Source organism: Martes martes (assembly GCF_963455335.1).
Source record: "Martes martes genome assembly, chromosome: 14".
Classification (NCBI taxonomy): domain Eukaryota; kingdom Metazoa; phylum Chordata; class Mammalia; order Carnivora; family Mustelidae; genus Martes; species Martes martes.
The window spans coordinates 77211771-77234069 of NC_137902.1; the positions used below are offsets into that span (position 1 = coordinate 77211771).

Below are 22299 nucleotides of genomic sequence, written 5' to 3' on the forward strand. Positions count from 1 at the left end.
ACATGAACTCCTAACAGGCATCATGCATATTTATGAACCTATTTAAATATATATTAACTTTTGTACCAACTAAACAATATTATGAAAACAGTTCAAAACAAAACAAGAAGTTTGACAAGGAAATAGCGACCATTAAAATGAACAAACAAATTCTACAGTTGAAAAATATAGTAACTGAACAATTCAGTTGAGAGTTTCAAAAGCAGACTTAAACATGCAGAAGAAAAAATCAACAACCTGAAGAATAGGTCAATGAAAATCATGTACTCTGAAGAAAGCCAATAAGATTTATGGGATACAATGGAAAGAGTGCCACAATATTCAGATTATGGGAATTCCCAAAAGTGACAAGAAAGAAAAAGTGACAGAAAGCATATTTAAAGTAATAATAGCTGATAACTTCCCAAACCTGGGGAGAGAAACATACAAGCAGATAGATGAGGCCCAAAAGACCCAAAACGTGTTTAACTTGAATAGGGCTACACTGAGAAACATTATAAGTAAATTGTCAGAAGGCAAAGGCAAAGAAAGAATTTTAAAAAGGCACAAAAGAAAAGAGAGAAGTTACATAAAAGGGAAATCCCATAAGACTATTGGAAGATTTATCAACAGAAACTCTTTAAGCCAGGAAAGAATGCCATCACATATTCAAAACACTGGAAGAAAGTTACTCAACCAAGAATTCTATACCCAGTGAAGCTGTCCTTCAGAAAGGTCCTTCAGAAAAGGGAGGAGGGAGAGAGACTTTCTCAAACAAACAAAAGCTGAGGAAGTTCAATACTACCAGATCTGCCTTATACAAATGCTAGAGGAAGTTCTTTGAATGGAAGTTAAACAACACTAATTATCAGTGCAAAAACACAAAAAAGGTAGTATAAGTCTTACTGGTAATGATAAACATATAATCAAAGTTAGATTCTGCAATATGGTAACCATGGTGCATAACTCACAGCTCTAGTTTAAAAAAAAATTTTTAAGAATTAAAATAGGTTCTTTTTTTTTAAGATTTTATTTATTTATTTATTTATTTGCCAGACAGAGATCACAAGTTGGCAGAGAGGCAGGCAGAGGGAGAGAGAGAGAGAGGAGGAAGCAGGCTCCCCGCTGAGCAGAGAGCCCAATGCGGGGCTCAATCCCAGGACCCTGGGATCATGACCTGAGCCGAAGGCAGAGGCTTAACCCACTGAGACACCCAGGCGCCCTTAAAATAGGTTCTTAAAACTTTAAGATATTGTATGTAAACCTCGTGGTAACCACAAGGGAAAATCTTTTAGTAATTATACAAAAGAACCCAATGAAGGAGTAAAGGCATACTCATAACAAATATATTAACACATAGATACACAAAATACAGCAGGGGGGCGCCTGGGTGGCTCAGTGGGTTAAAGCCTCTGCCTTCGGCTCGGGTCATGATCTCAGGGTCCTGGGATCGAGCCCCGCATCGGGCTCTCTGCTTAGCAGAGATCCTGCTTTCCCCCTCTCTCTCTGTCTGTCTCTCTGCCTACTTGTGATCTCTCTGTCAAATAAATAAAATCTTTTAAAAAAAAAATACAGCAGGAAAGGAAACAAAGAAAAACAGATCTACAAAAAAAAAAAACCCAAAATTAACAAAATAGCAATAGTAAGTCCTTACATATCAATATAATTACTTCAAGATAAAATTCTCCAACCAAAAGACATAGAATGATTGAATTAAAAAAAGGGGGGGGGTGCGCCTGGGTGGCTCAGTGGGTTAAAGCCTCTGCCTTCGGCTTAGGTCATGATCCCAGGGTCCTGGGATCGAGCCCTGCATTGGGCTTTCTACTCAGCAGGGACCCTGCTTCCTCCTCTGTCTCTCTCTCTCTCTGCCTGCCTCTGCCTACTTGTGATCTCTCTCTGTCAAATAAGTAAATAAAATCTTAAAAAAAGAAAAACAACCAAGATCTAACCATATGCTGCCCCTAAGAGATTCACATTACCTTTAAAGACACACAAAGAAAAAAAAGAAGAAGAAGAAAAAAAAAGACACACAAAGAGAGAGCAAAGGGATGAAAAACAACATTTTAAGCAAGTGGTAATCAAATGAAACAAAACAACAACAAAATAGGGGAAGCTATACTTACATCAGACAAAATAGACTTTAAATTAAACATGGTAAGAAGAGACAATGAGGGTCATTGCATAATGGTAAACGGGTCAATATATCAAGAACATGTAACAATTATAAATATTTACTCACACAACACCAGAGGACCTAAACATATAAAGCAAAACCAAACAAATAAAAAACTATAAGGGGAAATAAGGAGTAATACAATAATAATTGGGGACTTTAGTATCCTACTCTTAAAAATGAATAGTTCATACAGGAGAGAATCAATAAGGAAAGAGTGGATTTTAACAACACTGTAGACCAAATGGACCTAACATACAAAAACATTCTATCAAGTGACAGCAGAATATTCTTCTCAAGGGCACATGGAACATTTTCCAGGAGAGAATATGTGTTAGGCCATAAAACAAGTCTTAGTAAATTCAAGAGGGTTGAAATTATACCAGTAATCTTCTCTGACCACGATGGCATAAAACTAGAAATCAATGACAAGGGGAAAACCGGAAAATTCATGAACACAGAGAAATTAAACACCACTCTAACAAACAATGAAGCCAAGAGAAAATTTAAGGGGAAATAAAAGAATTTATTGAGACAAACAAAACTGGAAATACAACATATCAGAATTAATGGGTGCAGCTAAAGCACTTCTAAGAGGGAAGTTCATAGCAATAAATGCCTACATGAAAAAGCAAGAAAGATCTCAAATAAACGACCTAACTACACCTTAAGGAACTGGAAAAAGCAGAACCAACAGAGCCTGAAGGTAGCAGAAGAAAGATTAGAGCAGAAATTACTGAAAAAGAAATAAAAAAACAACAGAAAAGATTAACCGCACTAAGTTAGTACTCTGGAAAAAAAAAAAAAAAATTGCCAAACCTTTAGCTACCCTAGCCATGGGGAATAAAGACAGGACTCAAATCAACATTATAAATGAAAAAGATATCACAGAAATTCAAAGGACTGTAAAAGGTTACCATGAACATTACAAGCAAACAAACTGGACAACCTAGAAAAATGGAAAAGTTCTTAGAAACACACAGTTCGCCAAGGAAGAAATGGAAAATCTGAATAGGCCAATTAATTGTAAGGAGAGTGCATGAGTAATCAAAATCTCACAAAGAAGCAAAGCCTTACTGGTGAATTTAACTAAACACTGAAAGAAGAATTACACCAATTCTTCTCAAACTTTTCCAAAAATATCCAAGAGGAGGAAACACGCCCCAAATCATTTTACTAGGACAGCATTATCCTGATACCAAACATACAAAAGGACACTACTAGAAAAGAAAATCACAAGTCACTAACCCCGAGGAACACAGATTTCTCAATAAATACCAGCAAACTGAATTCAACAGCATATTAAAAGGATCATTCACCACGATCAAGTGAGATTTATCATTGAGAAGCTAGGATGGTCCAACATATGTGAGCCAATCAATGTGACACACCACAATAACAGAATGAATGAAAAGAATCATATTATCATCTCAGTAAGCACTTTAGAAAAAGCACTCAAGAAAATTTAACATCCATTCATGATAAAAATTAACAAATTAGGCAAAGAAGGAATATATCTCAACATACAAAGGCCATATATGACAAGCCCACAGCTAATATCATCCCCAATGGTGAACGATTGAAAAATTTTCTCAAAGATCAGGAACAAGACAAAGGCATTCACTCTCTCACCATTCCTGGAAGTCCCAGCTAGAGCAATCAAGCAAGAAAAAGAAATAAAAGGTACCTGAATTGAGAAGGAGAACTAAAATGGTCTCTACTGACAAACAACATTATTTTGTACATAGAAAATTCCAAAGACTCAACCAAAAAACTGTTAAACATAATCAATGAATTCAATAAAGTTGCAAGACATGAAATTAATATTCAACAATATGTAGTGTTATGTAAACTAAAAATGAAATTTCTGAAATAGAAATTAAGAAATTGATCTCATTTACAATAGCATTAAGAATAATAAAATACTTGGGAATAAGTTTAAGGAGGTAAAAGATCTCTATCCTAAAAATTACATGAGATTGGTGAAAAGAAAAGAAGAGGATATAAATAAATGGAAAGGTAGCCTCTACTAATGGCTTTGGAAGAATTAATATTGTAAAATGGTAATATTATCAAAAGCTATCTATAGATTCAGTGCAATCCCTATAAAAATTCAAATGGCATTTTTTACAGAAGTAGGAAAAAATCTTCCTAAAATTTATATGAAATCACAAAATCTCCCTAATAGCTAAAGAAATCCTGAGACAGAAGAATAAAGCAGAAAGTGTCACACTTCCTGGTTACAAGCTAATCTAGTAAAGCTACAGTTATCAAAACATAATGGTACTGACATAAAAATGGATAAATAGATAAATGGAAAAGAACTGAGAGCCCAGAAATAAACCCAAGCATAGATAGTCTACTAATACTTGATTCTTGGGGGTCAAGAATACCCAATGGAGAAAAGATAGTCTTCAATAGGGGCACCTGGGTGGCTCTGTGGGGTAAGCCCCTGCCTTCAGCTCAGGTCATGATCTCAGGGTTCTAGGATCGAGCCCCGTGTCGGGCTCTCTGCTCAGTAGGGAGCATGCTTCCCTTCCTTTCTCTCTCTCTCTGCCTGCCTCTCTGCCTACTTGTGATCTCTCTCTCCCTCTGTGTCAAATAAATAAATAAAATCTTTGGGGGAAAAAAAGATAGTCTTCAATAAACAGTGTGGGATAATTGGATATTCACATTTAAAAGAATGAGACTGGACCCATATATTAACCACTCACAAAAATTTACTAGAAATAGATGAAAAGACTTAAATGTATGACCCGGTATCATGGAACTCCTAGAAAAAACGTAAAAACAAAGCTCCTTGATACGGATTTTGGTAATGATTTTTTGGATATGACATCTAAACCATAAGCAACAATAACAAAAATAAACATATGGGACTACATCAAACTAAACATCTTCCATAAAGTCCAAAAGAAAGCACTAACAAAGTGAAAAGACAACCTACAGAATAAGAAAAAAATGTATGTAAACTATGTATCTGATAAGTAGTTAATATTCAAAACATATAAGGACTCCTATAACTCAATAGCAAAAAACAAAACAGTATAGAGGATCCTCAAAAAAAAATTTAAAAAACAGAATTACTATATGATCCAGTAACTCACTCCTGAGAATATATCCAAAGGAAATTAAAACACTAACTTGAAAAAGGTATCTGCATTGCCATGTTCATGGCAGCATTATTTATGATAGCCAAGATATGGAAACAACTTGTGTCCATCGATAAATGAATGGATAAAGATGTTGTGGATATGGAATATTATTTAGCCAAAAAATAAGGAAATCTTACCATCTGTGACAACATAGCAGAACTTGAAGGAACTATGCTAAGAGAAAAAAGGCAAAGTAAAGAGAAATACTGTGTGATTGCACTTGTATGTGGAAAACTAAAAACAAACACCAAACTCAGAGAAAAACTGACCATACTTGTCATCAGAGGTGGGACAGTAGGGAGAAGGGAATTGAAGGAAAGCAGTCAACAGTTACAAACTTGACATAAGTTCTAGGGATGCAACATATAGCACAATGACTGTAGCTAACACTGCTGTATGATATACAGGAAAGTTCTTTGAAGAGAGTAAGTCCCAAGGGTATTCATCACAAGGAAAAAAAATGCCTTTATTTCTTCTTTCTTTTCTTTTTCTTGCATCTACATGAGAAGATGGATCTTAGCGAAACCTATTATGGTAATCATTTCACAATATAAATAAATCAAACAATCACAATGTACATCCTAAACTTACACGGTGGTGTATAAGTATATGTCAGTTAATTCTCAATGAATATATAAGTAAATAAATAAATATATAACACATCTAATAAGAGTTGTAAGTCAAGAAGACTTTACCACAATGTGTCATCAAATCTTCATGAAAATCTAAGAGCTGGTCACGGATTTCTTCAGGACATGGACATTCACTTTTGTCATCCTTAAAATTGAGAAGCATATTGATCTGAAAGTTTGGAAAAACAAGAGAGAGGAGAGCAAAAGAAGAGTGAATTCAGGAATGACACAGAAAAAAAAAACCATAAAAATCAAAGATGTTCAAATCTTTGAGTATTCACAAATTGTTGCCCAACAGATGAAAAATCATTATCACTCAATAAAACAAATATAAAAAAATAAATATTCAAAGCTTAGCTTGCTGCAAAATAGTCCCATAATTTGCTTCCTTTTTCTCAATTCCAGAGTATGTTAATCGCTTGTGGACTTAGGGCTCTTAAATCAACTAAAATCTAAATATTACTTTAAAAAAATATTTTTTATGCTTCTCCTAGATTTCCATTTTTGTCTTGCTAATTTCTAAACTTTCTGGAGTACTTTAAAGAATACTTTTTGAGAAGGATATAGAGTAAAGATGTAGAAAAATCCTAGTAGAAAACAAAACGGATAGCTATGCTTTTATTAACATTAATGGTTCAATTAAATAAACTTCAACAAACTATCCTCCATTTGTTTTAGCTTTAGACACAAAAATACTACATTTATGAATGAAGAAAAGAATGTTGCTCTTTCATAATTTCCCCTGAGGAAACAGCTGTAAGTTTGCTTTTTAGAGTTTTTTTAGGTGAATTTTTTGTTTAACTTTTATTTTAAGATAATTATACGCATATGCTATGGTAAGACATAGTCAAAGAGATACCATATACCCTTTACCCAGTTTCCCCTGGGAATGGGTAACATCTTTACAAAACAGCCAGTACAATATCACAACCAGAACACTGACACTGATAATCAATATAGAGGACAACTTCATCACCTGAACAATCATTCCTCTTACCCCTTTATAATCACATCCACTACCATCCCACATGCTCCTCACCCCTTATTCCTGTCAATCTCTAATCTGTTGTCCATTTCTGTACTATCGTCATTTCAAAAATGTTACATAAATGGAATCATACAGTATACGCACACATACATTCCCACCTGATCCTTTTGATGTCTGCAGGGTCTGTAGTGATACCTCATTTCATTCCTGATATTGGTAATTTGGGTCTTCTTTCTTTTTGTTAGACTTTTCAGTGGTTCGTAGATTTAACATTTCTAAGTAGCCAGTTTTTAGATTCATTATTTTTTTCAATTGCCCTGTTTTCAGCTTCATTGATTTCTGCTTTTATCTATATTAGTGCCTTCCTTCTACTTGCTTTGGGTTTATTTTACTCTTCTTTTTCTAAATGTCTGTGATGGAAGCTTAGATTACTGATTTATTTTTCTCTCTTTAAGTATTTAGTGTCAAAAATTATCCTCTCAGCACTGCTTTGGCTGTTCCCACAGATTTTCATATGTAAAATTTAATATAACATTAAATTATATTTATCTCTAAATATAATTTAATATAAATATTTAATATATTTTCATTTTCTTTCCATTCAATGTATTTTTAAATTTCCCCTGAGACTTCCACCAAGAGTTATTTAAGATTGTGTTCTTTAGTTCTTTAGTATTGGGAGACTGCCTGTTACCTTTCTTTTATTGATTTCTAAGTTGAACTCCATTGTGGTCAGCAAAAAGATTCTGTATGAAAAAAATCCAATGCTTTTAAATGTGTTTAGGTTGTTTTATGGCTCAGGATATAGTCCATCATTGAGAATGTTTCAAGGGAACTTGAAGAAAAAAAAATGTATTATATTCTTGGATGGAGTGTTCTACAAATATCCAAAGATCCTGTACGGTAGTGCTAGGGTTGTGTTTTCCTATATTCTTGCTGACTTCTGTCTAGCTTTTCTATCAATTATTGACAGAGGGGTGCTGAAGTCTCCCCCTATAATTGTGTATTTATCTATTTCTTCTTTCAGTCCTATCTGTGCGGACCTCACATATTTTTCAGTTCTATTATTTAGTACATGTACATTTGTCTTCTTGGTGAGTTGCTCTTTTATCATTGTATAATGTCCCTGTCTGTGATAATTTCTTTGTTCTGATACACACCTATTTTTTCATAATATATCTTTTTTCACATTTTTTTTAAAGATTTTATTTATTTGTCAGACAGAGACCAAAGTAGGCAGAAAGGCAAGCAGAGAGAGAGGGGGGGAAGCAGGCTCCCTGCTGAGCAGAGAGCCTGATGCGCGGCTCAATCCCAGGACCCCGGGATCATGAATCGAGCTGAAGACAGAGGCTTTAACCCACTGAGCCACCCAGATGCCCCTTTTTTCACAGATTTGAAGGGATACATACACCCAGATGTTTATAGCAGCATTATCAACATTAGCCAACTATGGACAGAGCCCAAATGTCCACTGACTGATGAACGAATAAAGAAGATGTCGTATATATATATACACACACAATGGAATGTCACTCAGCCATCAAAGAGAATGAAATATTGCCCTTTGCAATGACACGGATGGAGCAAGGATATATTATGCTAAGTGAAATAAGTCAGTACCATATGATCTCACTTATAGGTGGAATTTAAGAAAGACCAATGAACATATGTGTAATTGTCCCTCAAAACAATGTACTGCTTAAAATATAACCCATGAGAAATCGTACCAGTCTGGCAAGCATGCTTAAATGTTACCTTAAGAAAAACATGCATTAGCAACAGGTCTCTGGGGGCGAGGATGATTTACGGCTTGGAAGCTGAGCAGCCAGGAATACCTGGCCTGCTCACGGAGAAACGCCACCTGCTTCATTTTTTTCATTATCTCCCCTGCCTCAGAGACAGCCTGCCGTTAATCAAGATAATTCCTTTAAATGTGCTTGCTCCCCTATAAATTCTATACTGCGTGACCAAACATATCCTACTCTCCTTGGTTATCTATAAGATTTATAATCAATGTATAAGTGAAATTCCTTCTTGTTTATCTACAAGGCATCTGGTTAATGCAGAGCCCTCTTCTACTCCCTTGTTGACTGTTATCTTGTATCTAATAAATACGGGACTGAGGAGTTGTTCCGGGTAACAGTCTTCTCTACTGTCCACCCCTGCTCCCTGTCTCTCGCACCTGACTTGTTTGTGCCTCATTCTTCTCTCGTGCACCATGGGGAAGCGGCACATATGGGACGGGAGAAAAGAAAAAAAGGAGAGAGCGAAACAAGCCATAAGAGATTCTTAATGACAAAGAACAAACTTAGGGTTGGTGGAGGGAGGTGGATGCGGGATTGGCTAGATGGGTGATGGGTGATGGGTATTAAGGAGGGCACTTGTGATGAGCGCTGGGTATTAGATGTAAGTGATGAATCACTGAATTCTACTCCAGAAACCAATTTTTCACTGTATGTTAACTACCTAAAATTTAAATTAAATCTATCTATCTCTATCTATGGAACTTTTTTCATCCTTTCATTTTCAACCTATCTACATCATTCTATTTGAAATGAGTTTCTCCTAGAAACCTAAGAGCATATGGTCAGGCCAAGATTCAAAATCCGCTCTGCCAATCTCTGCCTTTTAATTAGTGTATTTAGATTATTTATATTCATGACTTTATTGATGTGCTATGACTTAAACCTGTAATTTTACATGTTTTTTGTTTGTTCCGCTTTATTTTTCCCAACTTGCTATGGGTTCCTTAAACTATTTTTAAGATCTCATGTTGAGTTAACCCTGGCATTTTTTTTTTTTTTAGTATATCTCTATTTATAGTTTTTTAAGTGGTTGCTCTGGATATTACATTATACATACATAATTCATCACAGACTACTGGCATCAATATATTATCAGTTTGAGTGAAGCACAGAAAATTTACCTCCCTTTAGACCCCTTATCCTCCTTTATTTAAAATATAAAATGTCTTGTGGTACCTGGGTGGCTCAGTCAGTTAAGCATCCAATTCTTAGTTTCAGTTTGGGTCATGATGTCAGGGCCATGGCCCACATCAGGGTCGAGGCTCAGCATAGAATCAACTAGTCCCTCCCCCTTTGCCCTTCCCCCCATGCTGGCTCTAGCTCATCCACACATGGTCTCTTTCCAAAATAAACAGATGAATAAAATCTGCTTTAAAAATTAAAAAATAAATAAAATACATATGTCTAAAGTATTTCCTATAAATACATCTAGAACACATTGGACAGCTTCATCATTTTTGCTTCAACCATCAAATATAACTTAGAAAACTCAAAACAAAAAGGAAAATGCATTGTAGTTATCCATGCTTTAACAGCTTCCGTAGTTCTTTCTCCATTCCAGATTTTCACAATTTTCTTCTGCTGTCATTTTTCTCTCTATTTCAAGGACTTTGTTTACAGTTCTTTCTGGGTCCGTCTGCTGTAGTCCGATTTTCAGTGTTTTCCTTCATTGGAGACTGTCTTGATCTCCCCTGCATTCCTGAAGGATGTTTTAATGCCTATAGAATTCTGGGTTTTCAGACTTTTTCCAGCTGAAAACTGGCGTGCCTCTTCTGTCTCTGTCTGGCCTCCATTGGCCAGTCTGAAATCACAGTCGCTCACGCTGTTCTTCCTTCTCGCCATGTCATTTCTTTCTCACTGCTTTCAAGATTCTCTTCTGTGTTCTTAGTTTTCAGAGGTTTGACGATGATAGCCTTGGTTTAGATTTCTTTGGGCACCTAGTTTATTCAGCTTCTTGAGTCTCTTTCTTTGTACCTTTTGCCAAACTTGAAAAGTTTCAACCATTATTTATCTAATTTTTTTTTCCAGTTCCCCCACTTTTTCCCATCTCTGGGACTCTAATGCCACAAATGTCAGATCTTTTGTTATATTTGCAGGTTTCTGAGGCTTTTTTTTTTCCTTCTGTTTTTCAGACTGGGTAATTCTTTTTTTAATTTTTAAGATTATTTATTTAAATTTATTTATTTTATTTTTTAAAGTTAATTAAATCTGATATTTTTTAAATAATAAGACTTTTTATTTTAAGATTATTTTATTTATTTAAGAGAGAGAGAGAGAGAGAGCATGTGCACAGGAGCAGGGACGAGGGAGAAAGAAAGAATCTCCAGCAGATTCCCAGATGATCACAGAGCCTGATGTGTCGCTCGATCTCATGACCCTGAAATCATGACCTGAGCTGAAATCAAAAGTCTGACACTTAACTGACTGAGCCACCCAGACGTCCCTGGACTGGTTAACTTTTTTACAAAATTAGCATATAATGTATTATTTGCCCCAGGGGTACAGGTCTGTGAATCATCAGGCTTACACACTTCACAGCACTCACCATAGCACATACCCTCCCCAGTGTCCATCACCCCACCACCCTCTCCCTCCCCGCTCCCCACCTCCCAGCAACCCTCAGTCTGTTTGGTGAGATTAAGAGTCTCTAATGGTTTGTCTCCCTCATGATCCCATCTTGTTTCACTCTTTCCTTCCCTTCCTCCCACAATCCCCCACCCTGTCTCTCAGACTCCTCATAGCAGAGAGATCATATGATAATTTGGACTGGGTAATTCTTGTTGTTCCCTCTTCGGCTCAGTGATTCTTTTCTCTTTCTCCTTCCTTCTACTACTAAGTCCATCCACTTAAGGTTTCTTTATTCTGGTTATTTTTCAGTTCTAAAATTTCCATTCGGTTCTTATTTCTATCTTTATTTCTTTGTGATGAGTGCCCTCCCCATTGTGAAGCAGTTTAATGATAGCTGCTTTAAAAGCCTTGTCAGAAAATTTAACACCTTCTTCACCTCAGAGTTGGTACCTATTGATTATCTTTTCTTTAAGTTTTTCCTGGTTCTTGGTGTGATGAGTGATTTTTTTTTAATTGAAACCTTGACATTTTGGTCTTCTGAGACTTCTGGATCGTATTTAAATGTCTGGTTTCTTTTGACACTACCTAGCAGGAGAAGAGTTTGAGCTGCCTTGTTACTTGCTACTGCCTGGTGGGAATGGAAGCCTATTTCCTCACTCAGCTTCCATGAACACTGAGAGAGGAGAAGACCTTGTTCTCACTGGGCAAGGCTGGGAAATCCAATTCCCCACTGGACCTATACTCATACAACCCTGGCTGGAAAGGACAAGAGTGCCATGTACTTACTTCTCCCTCTCTGGCCTCTACTGACACTCTGGAAGAAGCAGGCCACATTACCAGTCATCAGGGATGAAGTCCCAGCTCCCCACAGTTTTGCCTGGAGCACCTCATTGCAGCCTGATGAGGGTGGAGGTCGGGGATCCCCACTCAGTGTCTGCTGGTTGGGGTGGGGGTAAGGCACAGTTCTGTCTAGTGTTCGACTGGAGTAGTACGGTTAGTCCCTACAAGTTTTTGGTTTTGCTAGAGAGACAGTTTTCATGATCTTCTGGCTAGACGTAGAAGCCCTTGGTTGGACTTTTCTTTTCGATGCCCATTGGCATTTCTGCACTGCGGGCTCCTTTAGAGATAGATGAGGCAAAAAGAGATAGATGAGGCAAAAAGAAAACCCAGGGGACACACCACCATGTTGTTCCTCGGGTCCCATTTCCATAACCAGTCTCCTTGCTTCTACCTTTTAGAGTCTTCCTATCTAATCTTTTATGTAATTTCCAGGAATACAGTTGTACTTGGAAGGAAGAATCAGGAAGGCCCAGGTACTCCATTTTTCCAGAAGCAGGAGCCTCCCGACAGCATTTTACCAAATGGAGTTAATTTGGGAGGGCTTGGACTGATTTTCTGCTCAATACATGCTCTTCACAGCAATGAACAAAATTCCATGACCTCTCCCTCAAAGAAACTACATTCTGGTGAGAAGACAACTTCTGCTATTAGTCCCTAAACATTTTCACTTAGAGGTATCTTGAGAGGGAAATGCTAAGGGCAAGAGACTGAAGATGACATCTGGTGGTTATACCTTTTCACCACCATCTTGGAAATCTCCCACACCAGGCATCCTAACCTGAAGTAGATTCCAGACTAGCTCATTGTCAGAATCAGGCACATGCCCTTGGTTCTACTGTACTGCAGGGAGAGAGGCGGGTTTGGAGTGAGCAACCAGAAGAACCATTAACAGGTGATCCATCTTCCAGCAAGCCTTGGGGCATCGACATTTGGTCTTTCAGGAGGGACCAAACAGAAGGTATCTGACATCAATTCGTAGAAGGGACCGGCTCCTTTCCACTGGGGTGGTGCCTTGCCAGCCAACGAAGATCTTGGACAAGACTGATGTGCCAGATTCTGAAGTTCTCTTTGCAGAACTTCAGAATCTGGCACATCAGTCTTGTCCAAGAGTCTAGAATACACATGATACCTTTCAGTAAGTCTCTTGTTTGTTTAAACTAACTGGGTTATTTTTTTTGGTGAAACTAAGAATTACTGACTAAATCAACATGGCTTAAAGAGAACAGGAAGGGGAAAAAAAAAACACATTTGTAACTTATGATATAACTTTGCAATTACTATATCCTGGATGATGTAAAACCCAAAGGATTTGGGGTAAAAAGGTAGGATTTCCATTGCACTCTCGTACCTGCTCTTGAGGGGGCGATCTAAATTCCTTTGTTTTCCGGGCGGTGAGGGCAGCTGACATGTTTAAGGCTTGCATCACTTCGTTGTATCGGAAACGCTGGTTGTCTTGGAGCTTTGCTACAAAGTCATCGGAAAAGGCCACAATGGCTTCTATCCGGTGCCGGACTTGGCAGTCACAGAGGTACTGAAGCAGCAGGCACATCTAAAAAGATGATGACAAAGGAGATGAGATTTAATTTCTGGATCTTTAAGTGGTGAATGCGTATCAGATCAAAATCTATGGCAGACATGCTTAGTGGCCAACTCTTCTCTATGAACAGAATTCTGATTTTGTGCAGGCTGTGGTTGGTACCAGGGGATAAGACGTAATTTTTCTAGCCAAAAGGGTAAATACACATTCTTCTGGTGGACACTTACCATCCTGCCTCCTCTCAGCCACAGGTACTATGGCGAGTAAGGTATATAAGGAGAAGTTAGCCAGGGGGTCCTGTGGGAAAGATTTCTCATCAAAAATAAAAGACTAGAACACCTTTTTTTTTTTCCCACAAAATGGGTACAACTGGGTAATAAGTGACACGATCACTTCACTTTAGGATGAAAACCACACACCGAGGAACACAGGAAAATATTAACGGCCAGGTTCCTGAGGACATTATTGGGCCACTATACGAATTTAAGAACTGTGTACCTCCAGACTTCTCATGTAAATTAATTAAGTGGTTCCATCGCTTACTCATGAAATGGTTAGTTGGGTATTTTCTACCTGAATCCAAAAGGATTTTTAACCAACAGTGTATGTTGGTAGAAACATGCCTGTGAGAGAATGCTCTACCCGTGCTTAGGAAAACATTTAAATCATTTAATACCAACAACCAATATTATATAATACCATATAAGGAAGGCGGTAGTTAAAGAAAACTTTACAACCACAACAGACACATTCCTGTCAATGCCAGCTCTGAGGTAGCCCTATCATCTACCCTCCTTCTCCATGTCCTTCACCCCACCCGAGCATAAGAATCATTCCCTTGCGTCTGGACCAACATGATGGCTTCTTGACTAAGTGGACTTTGGATGACCCTCCATTTCTCTCCTTAACTGATTTTCATCACAGGGTTTTTTAGAATTAAAACTTCCTGTTAAAATTCTTCAGTGATTAAAAAAAAAAATTCTTCAGTGATTTTATCTTAACTTAGGCTAAAGTTTAAAGTCTATTATATGGCTGGTTTTATCAAATGCCTAGATTCTACATGAACTGCCCTCTTGTCTACTAGACCCATTCTCCTTAGCTCATTAAGCTAACTGGTCTTTATCTGTCTCAGAATCTTTGTTGTGCTACATGCTCTGCGTGAAAATCTCCTAGAACAATCCTCCTTCTCCTTCTTCATGTCTACTGGACTCTGGCTCATCCATCTGACCTCAGCTTAAAAGCCACCATCTCAGAGAGGACTCCCCCATCTTTCTTGCAGTAATCCAGTGGACATTTTTTTTTTCTAGTCATCCATTCTTTTCCTTCAGATCATTTAATGCAATTAGCAATAAACTATTTTAGCGTGGAGAGATAAACAAGTGCTAATTTCCCTTAGGGACTGTGAACTACTGGAAGGTAGAGTCCGCATCTGCTTCCTCCATCCAGAACCACGTGTCTGGCTCAGAGGAAGACCTCAATCAATGTTGACTAAGGAAGGAAGAGCAAGGGAGCTTGTCAATGATGCAAACCACCAAATGGACTCTGGTGAACTAAAGAGATGTTAAGAAAGGATCCTTAGACATCTTCTTGATGAGCACAAGAAACAGGCGATGTCTTTAATTTCTTAGAAACATACATGCAGGAAGCAAACCCTTGCTGTGTGAGAATGGGCACACCTACTGGCAAACAAGTATTCAAGGGCTGGCGTGAGTGGAGGCGAGGTTAGAAAGGGGATGAGGTGCCTTCAATGTCAGGCATTCCAGCAATGAATGAAGAGGGAGGAGAAAAAGGGCTGGCAGGTGGACACCTAGACCTACACACACAGACGCAAATTACTAAAGGTATCTCTGATGAACTATTGTCAGTTGACTCCCTTGGAAAAATCACAAATTCATTCTAAATGCAACACAATTATACGGACACATCCCTAAGCACAATAGGAAGTTGGCTAATTTTATGAAAAAACTATCATTATATAGGAACACCAAAGCACACACACAAGCCCCGAGAGAGAAGGAGACAAAGGTAAATATCAATACCTTCACAGTTAGCGACTCTGAAATTGACTGAAATCATTTTTTCTGATTACCTGCAATTTAACTGGCTCAGGCAGTTTCATTTGGAGCAGGCCTTCCTTGGGCCTCTTACCCCCTTTGGCTTCATCTTCGCCGGCTCCATCTGGCTTGGAGTCGTCTAGGCTGGGCTCTTTCTCCAGCGTGTCCGTCTCCTCTTCCGGAGTGGTGGCTTCCTTGAACACACTGGGCTCTATCAACCGCAAGATGTGTTTCAAGTCCTCATTGTGGAAGATCCCCATGATGAGCAGAGTATAGAAAAGCTTGATGAGAGGTACAAAGAGGAACTCAGTTGTCCCCCCAACGGGGTCCCGGGCATGAAGGCTGCCCTCCTTAACAGCTTCTGTCAACATCTGAATGGTTTTGGCCTTGAGGATGTCCAGCGGGAACTCTGGACTGTACTGGTAACATTCATTATTAATGCTTACAAAACTGGGGGAGGAAAACTGTATCCGTGGCCTGAGGGAGGTGCTGAGGCCAATCCCCGGGAGGCCATGTTTTTTGTTCTCATCAGGGAAAAGGGTGATGCTCTTGGTCTCCTCCGTCATGGGCACGATGAACTCACTGTTCATCATGAGCCTGGCCGTGGCGTAGGAGCTCAGGTGGATGTCAATCAGCAGGTCGTAGTAGCCGGCGCGCAGCAAGCCGGGCATGTACTTGTTCTCGATGGCGTAGAGCAGCTGAGGCTCATCGACGTGGCTGCACAAGGCGTGCGCCACCCGGTGGTTCCCGAGAGCGCAGACGGCGGAGTAAAGCCTGAGAGTGTGGTAGTGGAATTTCAGCAGCTCTTCCTGCTCTGTCAGCTCCAGTATGTCAACGGACCTGTGGAAGGGAGGGGCGCAGTAGCGAGGTGAAGCGTGGGGCACTTTTCAAAATTCTGAATCGGAGGAGAAATCTGCGTACATCATAGATTTCAAAAAAGTTACAGAAACACTTTTTTTTAAAAAAATACTTTTCTATGACAGGTTTCATGATAGCGTAGTGGTTTGTTTTGGTTTTGTTTTTCCTTAATCAGTACTACGTATGTTACAAGTTTTCCCATGCGTACAATTTTACGTTGGAAATTTCCAACTGGCAGCACTTGCAGCTTTTCCATCTTCCATCACCCCAGGGTTTGGGGAACCGCTTTTCGATGCGGTCTCCATCTGGATGTGGGGGACTCCCTTTCTTTCAAAATGTAAGCACTCTTTGGAAAATCTGGAATGTCCCTCTCTAATTTGGCTAAACTGTCTCGAGAAACCAGGAAACTCTGCCTTAGGCTACGTTGCCCTTGTCTCTGACCCATGATTAGCTACTACCCTGACCGGTCAGAGGAAAGGGAATGGAGGGCCAATTCCTCTGACGTGAGTTACCATCTCATACATCCCACACAGCCCCTACACGTCCCCCAATGCAGCCCTGGTTTCCACCAGATTTGTGCAGCTCGGGAAAACAAAGACTAACTGTGACATTGCACTTGGGGAAGTTTCTACGGGGCATCTGGTTACACTGGGCTCTTAATTCAGGTCATTTTGCTTTTTACCACATATCATGCCCTTCTAACACATGAAACCTTAAAAGTATGGCCAGTATATGCCTAAACTAAAGCCATTTCTTTCAAAATGGAGTCAATTTTTTAAAGCACATAATTCTTTTAGATGTGCTAAATTTTCTATACTATTTATTTAAATTATTAAGATGGCTCATAGATGACGCTGTAGAATTAAAAGGAGAAACCCGATACATTCACAATAAAGGGAGTGACTCATTCATCTAGGAAAACATCCCTGGTGAGACTCTAATATTAACTCATCAGAACATGGGTTATTATATGACTTGTGTATTAATACTTATCATGCACTTAGCCCAGTACACAGTAGGTGCTGGGTAATTCTTTGTGATTATGTTGTTAAGCTCTTTCATTGTCTTTAGGATTCTATCATTCTGCCCATGCCCACTGTATCTACGCTGCCTGGCTCAAAGGTATTCCACTGAAAGCCTGATGGTGCAGAATTGTTCCAGAGTGCACCTCCGAAATCTCAGAACCAGAAGCTTTATGCATTGGAAACCCAAAGCAAATGATTCCCCACCCCGTGTATCACCTGGGCCTCTAGGAAACCACAACCATGGGGCTCAGCTGCTAGCAGCCAGTTCTTGGGAAGGTATAACTGAGTAGGCATTCTCCCTCACAGTATAGTGGACAATAATTCCCAGGTCTTAGCTAAGCCTCCCAGTCTCTCAAGAAGACTGTTAGTCTGGCCAATGGTCAAATATATATACACCCGTTCATTATAGCAACACAAAACATCCTCATTCTAGGTTCCTACTGAGGAATACAACTTTCTCTACTGTCTAATCACTCTCAAAGTGTCAGTGTCTAGAAACATCTAAGGACTCTACAATTTTACACCGTTGCTGCCACCTTCCCATATACCCGCCATTATTCACTTTATGGCACCCTGTCCCTTCCTTTAAAGAACCTCTCCTCCCTACCAGACCCATGCAATCTTTAAAGGTAAGAGTCATGTCTGTTTTGTACAACATTTACTATCCAGTGCCAGGGACACAGTGGGAACTAAGACATATTCGTGGAATGAATGAATAAGGGAAGTCTGAAGGATGTAGAGTCTGCATCTTCCAACTCTACACTTAGGTGAAGGCAAACCAAAGCACAGACGTCAACCAGTTTAATGTGTCTTCCCCCACCAACTGCTGGTAGCAATAGTCATACGTTAATGAGCTATGGCTTTAACTGCAGGAGAAGAAAATAAATAACTCATTGTTTTATCTGTTATAAGGACAATACTAAATATAAAATAAAACTCTCCCTTAGCCCATGATACAAATTATACTGTCCTTTCTAAATATTCTCCCTCTTCCTTCTTCCCTGCATGTGGAGTAATCTTTTCTGCCCTGCTTACTTTGGGCTTGACTATGACTTGCTTGGATCAATAAAATAGGAGTAAACAAGCAAAAAGAAGTTCTCAGAGACCTCAAGTGTCCTTTAACCCTCCTGTACACCCACGCTTAGCCATGGAAACCCTGTGTCTCAGGCTGGAGCTGCTCCATCAGCTTGGGCCTTGGCGTAAGAAGGCCCATGGACCACACACATCGCCCATCCCAGCCCGGAGCAGACCTCGTGCAACCACCGAGTCTTAAGTTCGGTTGCAGCTGCACTTGTCGGAATGCTTACCTGCTCTGGGCGCAGAGAAAACAAGAGGAAAGGAGCAATATCCCAGAGCTCCTCCAAGGGCAGTACAATAGTTTTGTTTCAGTAACGAACTGGTTGAGAAAGAGATTTCAGCTTGGAATATGTGAAATAATATCTCCATTGCTCCAAGAAACTCGATATTTTTAAGCTTCCTTTTGCTCCCCCAGTAACACCCCCCCAACTTCGAAGGGTCCCAATTGGACGGTAAAGGGCACATGGGGCTGACCTGTTCTCCTCCGGGATATGAAGAGACATGAACTGCAGAGGATCCAAACACTGTACCAGCCAGCCTTGGCGCTCACTGATTCGAGAGACATCTACCTTCAAGAACTGGTTGGGCATCCTGCTCCACAGGACGTGGGACAGAAACTGCACGTGGAGACGCGGAGGACACTGCGGCACGGGGTTTTTGTGCTCGCTCTTGAATAATCCCGCCGACAGAGGCATCACATTCTAGGGAACAGGGTTGGGGAGAGGGAGCAGAAAAAGAATTAATTTGTAACAGTCTATGGGGTTAACGAAGTAATGGCCACGGGCCTGTGCAGGAAAGAGGTAGTGGAAGTAAGATACTCTCCGTGTCCAGCAAAGTCAATACAAGAAATAAGAGAACTTGGATTGACTCGCTCCTACAAGGACAAGAGGAGAGAATATTATGAAAGAATGTATCTCCAACTGGCCTGGGGGGATGGCTGGGTGGCTCAGCCGAGCCTTCCACTCAGGTCATGATCTCAGGGTCCTGGGATCGAGTTCCACACTGGGCTCCCTGCTCAGTGGGGAGCCTGCTTCTCTCTCTGCCTGCGGCTCCCCCTGCTTGTGCTCTCTCTCTGTCTCTCTCTAATAAATAAAATCTTTAAAAAAACAAAAAACAAAACTGGTTTGGGGATATTGCTTTCGTTATACTCTCTGGCTCATTGGGAACGTAATGGCAACCAAGTATAACCACAGAACCTTCATATTTCTTTGCCGAGCAGGGCCCTCGGTGAAATCCCACATGCCTTCAGGCTGCTTTTGGCGCCCAACTCTGTAATGAGTTGCACCCACTTGGCTCTCTCTCCTCACCTGTCCCCTGTCACCTACCTCCTCCTTCAACCACTCACCCACCCCTGTCAGGTTTATCAGGCTTTAGTAGCTGGTGGTACTCCAGAGACAGCTCAACAGATAAATGGGACCATCACACAAGGAAACAGAATTCATCAGACATTAATACAATTTATTTGTCGTTCACCTTCCTCTACCTTCAATATGTATCATCCTCAGCCTTCCTAATTCCTTCCGTCTGGTCTCAGGGAAAGAGGTCTCTACTGGGCCACAACTTATTCACCCACTTATGACCTTGATACTACCCCCACCTATCTCTTAAGGGCCATATAAAAACAATGACCTCACCTTTCCCATTACCTTCAGTGTCTTTCTCTCCTGTAAAGCCTTGTCTACTGCATACTTTTACACAGTCTCATCCTCAAGCTACTTTCCTATTCTCCTCTTTTAATGGGGTGGTGGGGGAAAGACCCAGAACGGCTTTAGGCACCAAATGAACAGAACACACAAAATCTCTCCTCTCATCTAGCTTCCATTTTTTAAATTGAAGAAAAAAAATAAACAAAGTCAGAAAGCAGACTCAACAGTAGACTCAGGATGAAGGCAGCAGAAGGCAGGGCAGGAATAATAAACAGGTTGTCAGAAAATGGGTCGCTGAGAAGGTAATCAAGAAAGATCCAAAGAAGAAGAAGCAGGTGGACAGGCAGGGGAGGAAATTTCCAATGAGAAGGGATGGTCAGTGCAAAGGACCCAGGGAGGAAGTGTGCCTGGCAAGTCGGAGGAAGACTGGAGGCAAGGGTGGCTGGAGCGGAACGAAGGGGATGAGAGCAGCAGGAAAGGAAGTCGGGGAGGTAACGGGAGAGCGGACTCTTTAGACTTGAGAACCATCATGAGACCTAGGATTTTTGTGCTCAGGGAAAGAGGGTTTGTGAGCAGTGGAATGACACAATCTGATTTCTCTTTGAGGACAGTGACAGTCACTCAGATTGCTGAGTGATGAACAGAGCGGCAAGGCGGAATTCAGGAGCCCCCATCAAGAGGCCACTGGGGGAACCCGATGGGGAATGATGGTGATGGAGAGCGATGTGGTCATCAGAAGCGGTGACGGTGACAGGTCACAGGCTGGAGATTCACTGGTGGATGGAACTGGGATGCGGAATGTCAAGGAGAGAAGTTAAGGATGACCCCGAGGTTGTGGGCCTGAGCAAGTGACTTTGCTATTCACTGACATGAAGAAGACTGTAGATCTGACAGGTTAGGAGGAGGAGGTACGATGGTCCGCATTTCCATTTTGGACATAATTGGACATATTTAATCTGAGATGTCTGTAAAACACCCAGATGGAAATGTCAAACAGACCAACATTGAGTCAGAATTCTAAGAAAGGACCACTTTTCTGGTTCAATTATATATATATATGCTTTATATATACAGAGAGAAAAATATATAAAATTTATATATACATGTATACATAAATAGGTATAAATACATATATACACATATATACAATATACATTGTGTGTGTATATATGTGTATGTGTGTGAAAAAATATACATGTAGATATGTATGTATATATATACATACATATTATATATACATAGTTGCTATCTTTCTTTCATTTTCAATCTTGAATTTGCTATAATATAGCTTGATCCATCATTTTGCTGAAATTCGTCTGGCAAGGTCAGAGAAGCCTTCCTAATGAGTAAGAGTCATGGATTCCTATAGTCCATAGTGTATTTGCCTTCCTGTGGCTGCTAAGAATCTCATTTCACAAAGGCAGAAACTGAGCTCATACAGCTGAAGGAACATGTCCAAGGTCACCGAGCCAGCCCTGGAAAACCATCTACTGTATCCATCCTGATGTGTGCCTGGCATCTCAACTCTACAATTGCAAAATTCAATTCAGTTCCTTTTCCTGCATTTCAACAAGCTCTTCTGCTTGTTGTATTAACATCCCTTAGTTATCCAAACTAAAAAAATTAAAAAACTAATTTAATCCCTGATTCTTCACTCTCCTTGAGTACCTGAATCCCATTCAGCAACAAATCCTATCGATCCAATTAATTGTCACATTTTATCCATTTCTCCTCTACAGCATCTTCTCATTTATCATTCTCTCTCCATTACAACTTCCATGACTCTCTTCACCTTGTCATGTGCAGACAGTATCAAATCGGCAGCACCTCCTTATTCCTGCCCATTCTCACTCTCGAGACAGCAGACCCCTCTCCACATTGCCACCTCCATGTGACTGTCAATGTATTTTTCCAAAACAGGTTTAATTATACTCAGGCCCCTGCTTCACATTTCCAATGGAT

The 22299-nt window shown here is 39.9% G+C and overlaps 1 protein-coding gene across 1 annotated transcript in view; it reads right to left on the reverse strand.

Moving 5' to 3' along the window:
- RYR2 (ryanodine receptor 2) overlaps positions 1 to 22299 on the reverse strand; it is a gene marked incomplete at its 5' end in the record, with an annotated part of 631749 nt that overhangs the window by 202417 nt on the left and 407033 nt on the right. Inside the window, 4 exons of the mRNA XM_080822946.1 lie at positions 6003 to 6108; positions 13489 to 13689; positions 15767 to 16571; positions 19166 to 19392. Coding sequence (XP_080679072.1) covers positions 6003 to 6108; positions 13489 to 13689; positions 15767 to 16571; positions 19166 to 19392 — 1339 coding nt within the window. The remainder of the gene's footprint in view (positions 1 to 6002; positions 6109 to 13488; positions 13690 to 15766; positions 16572 to 19165; positions 19393 to 22299) is intronic.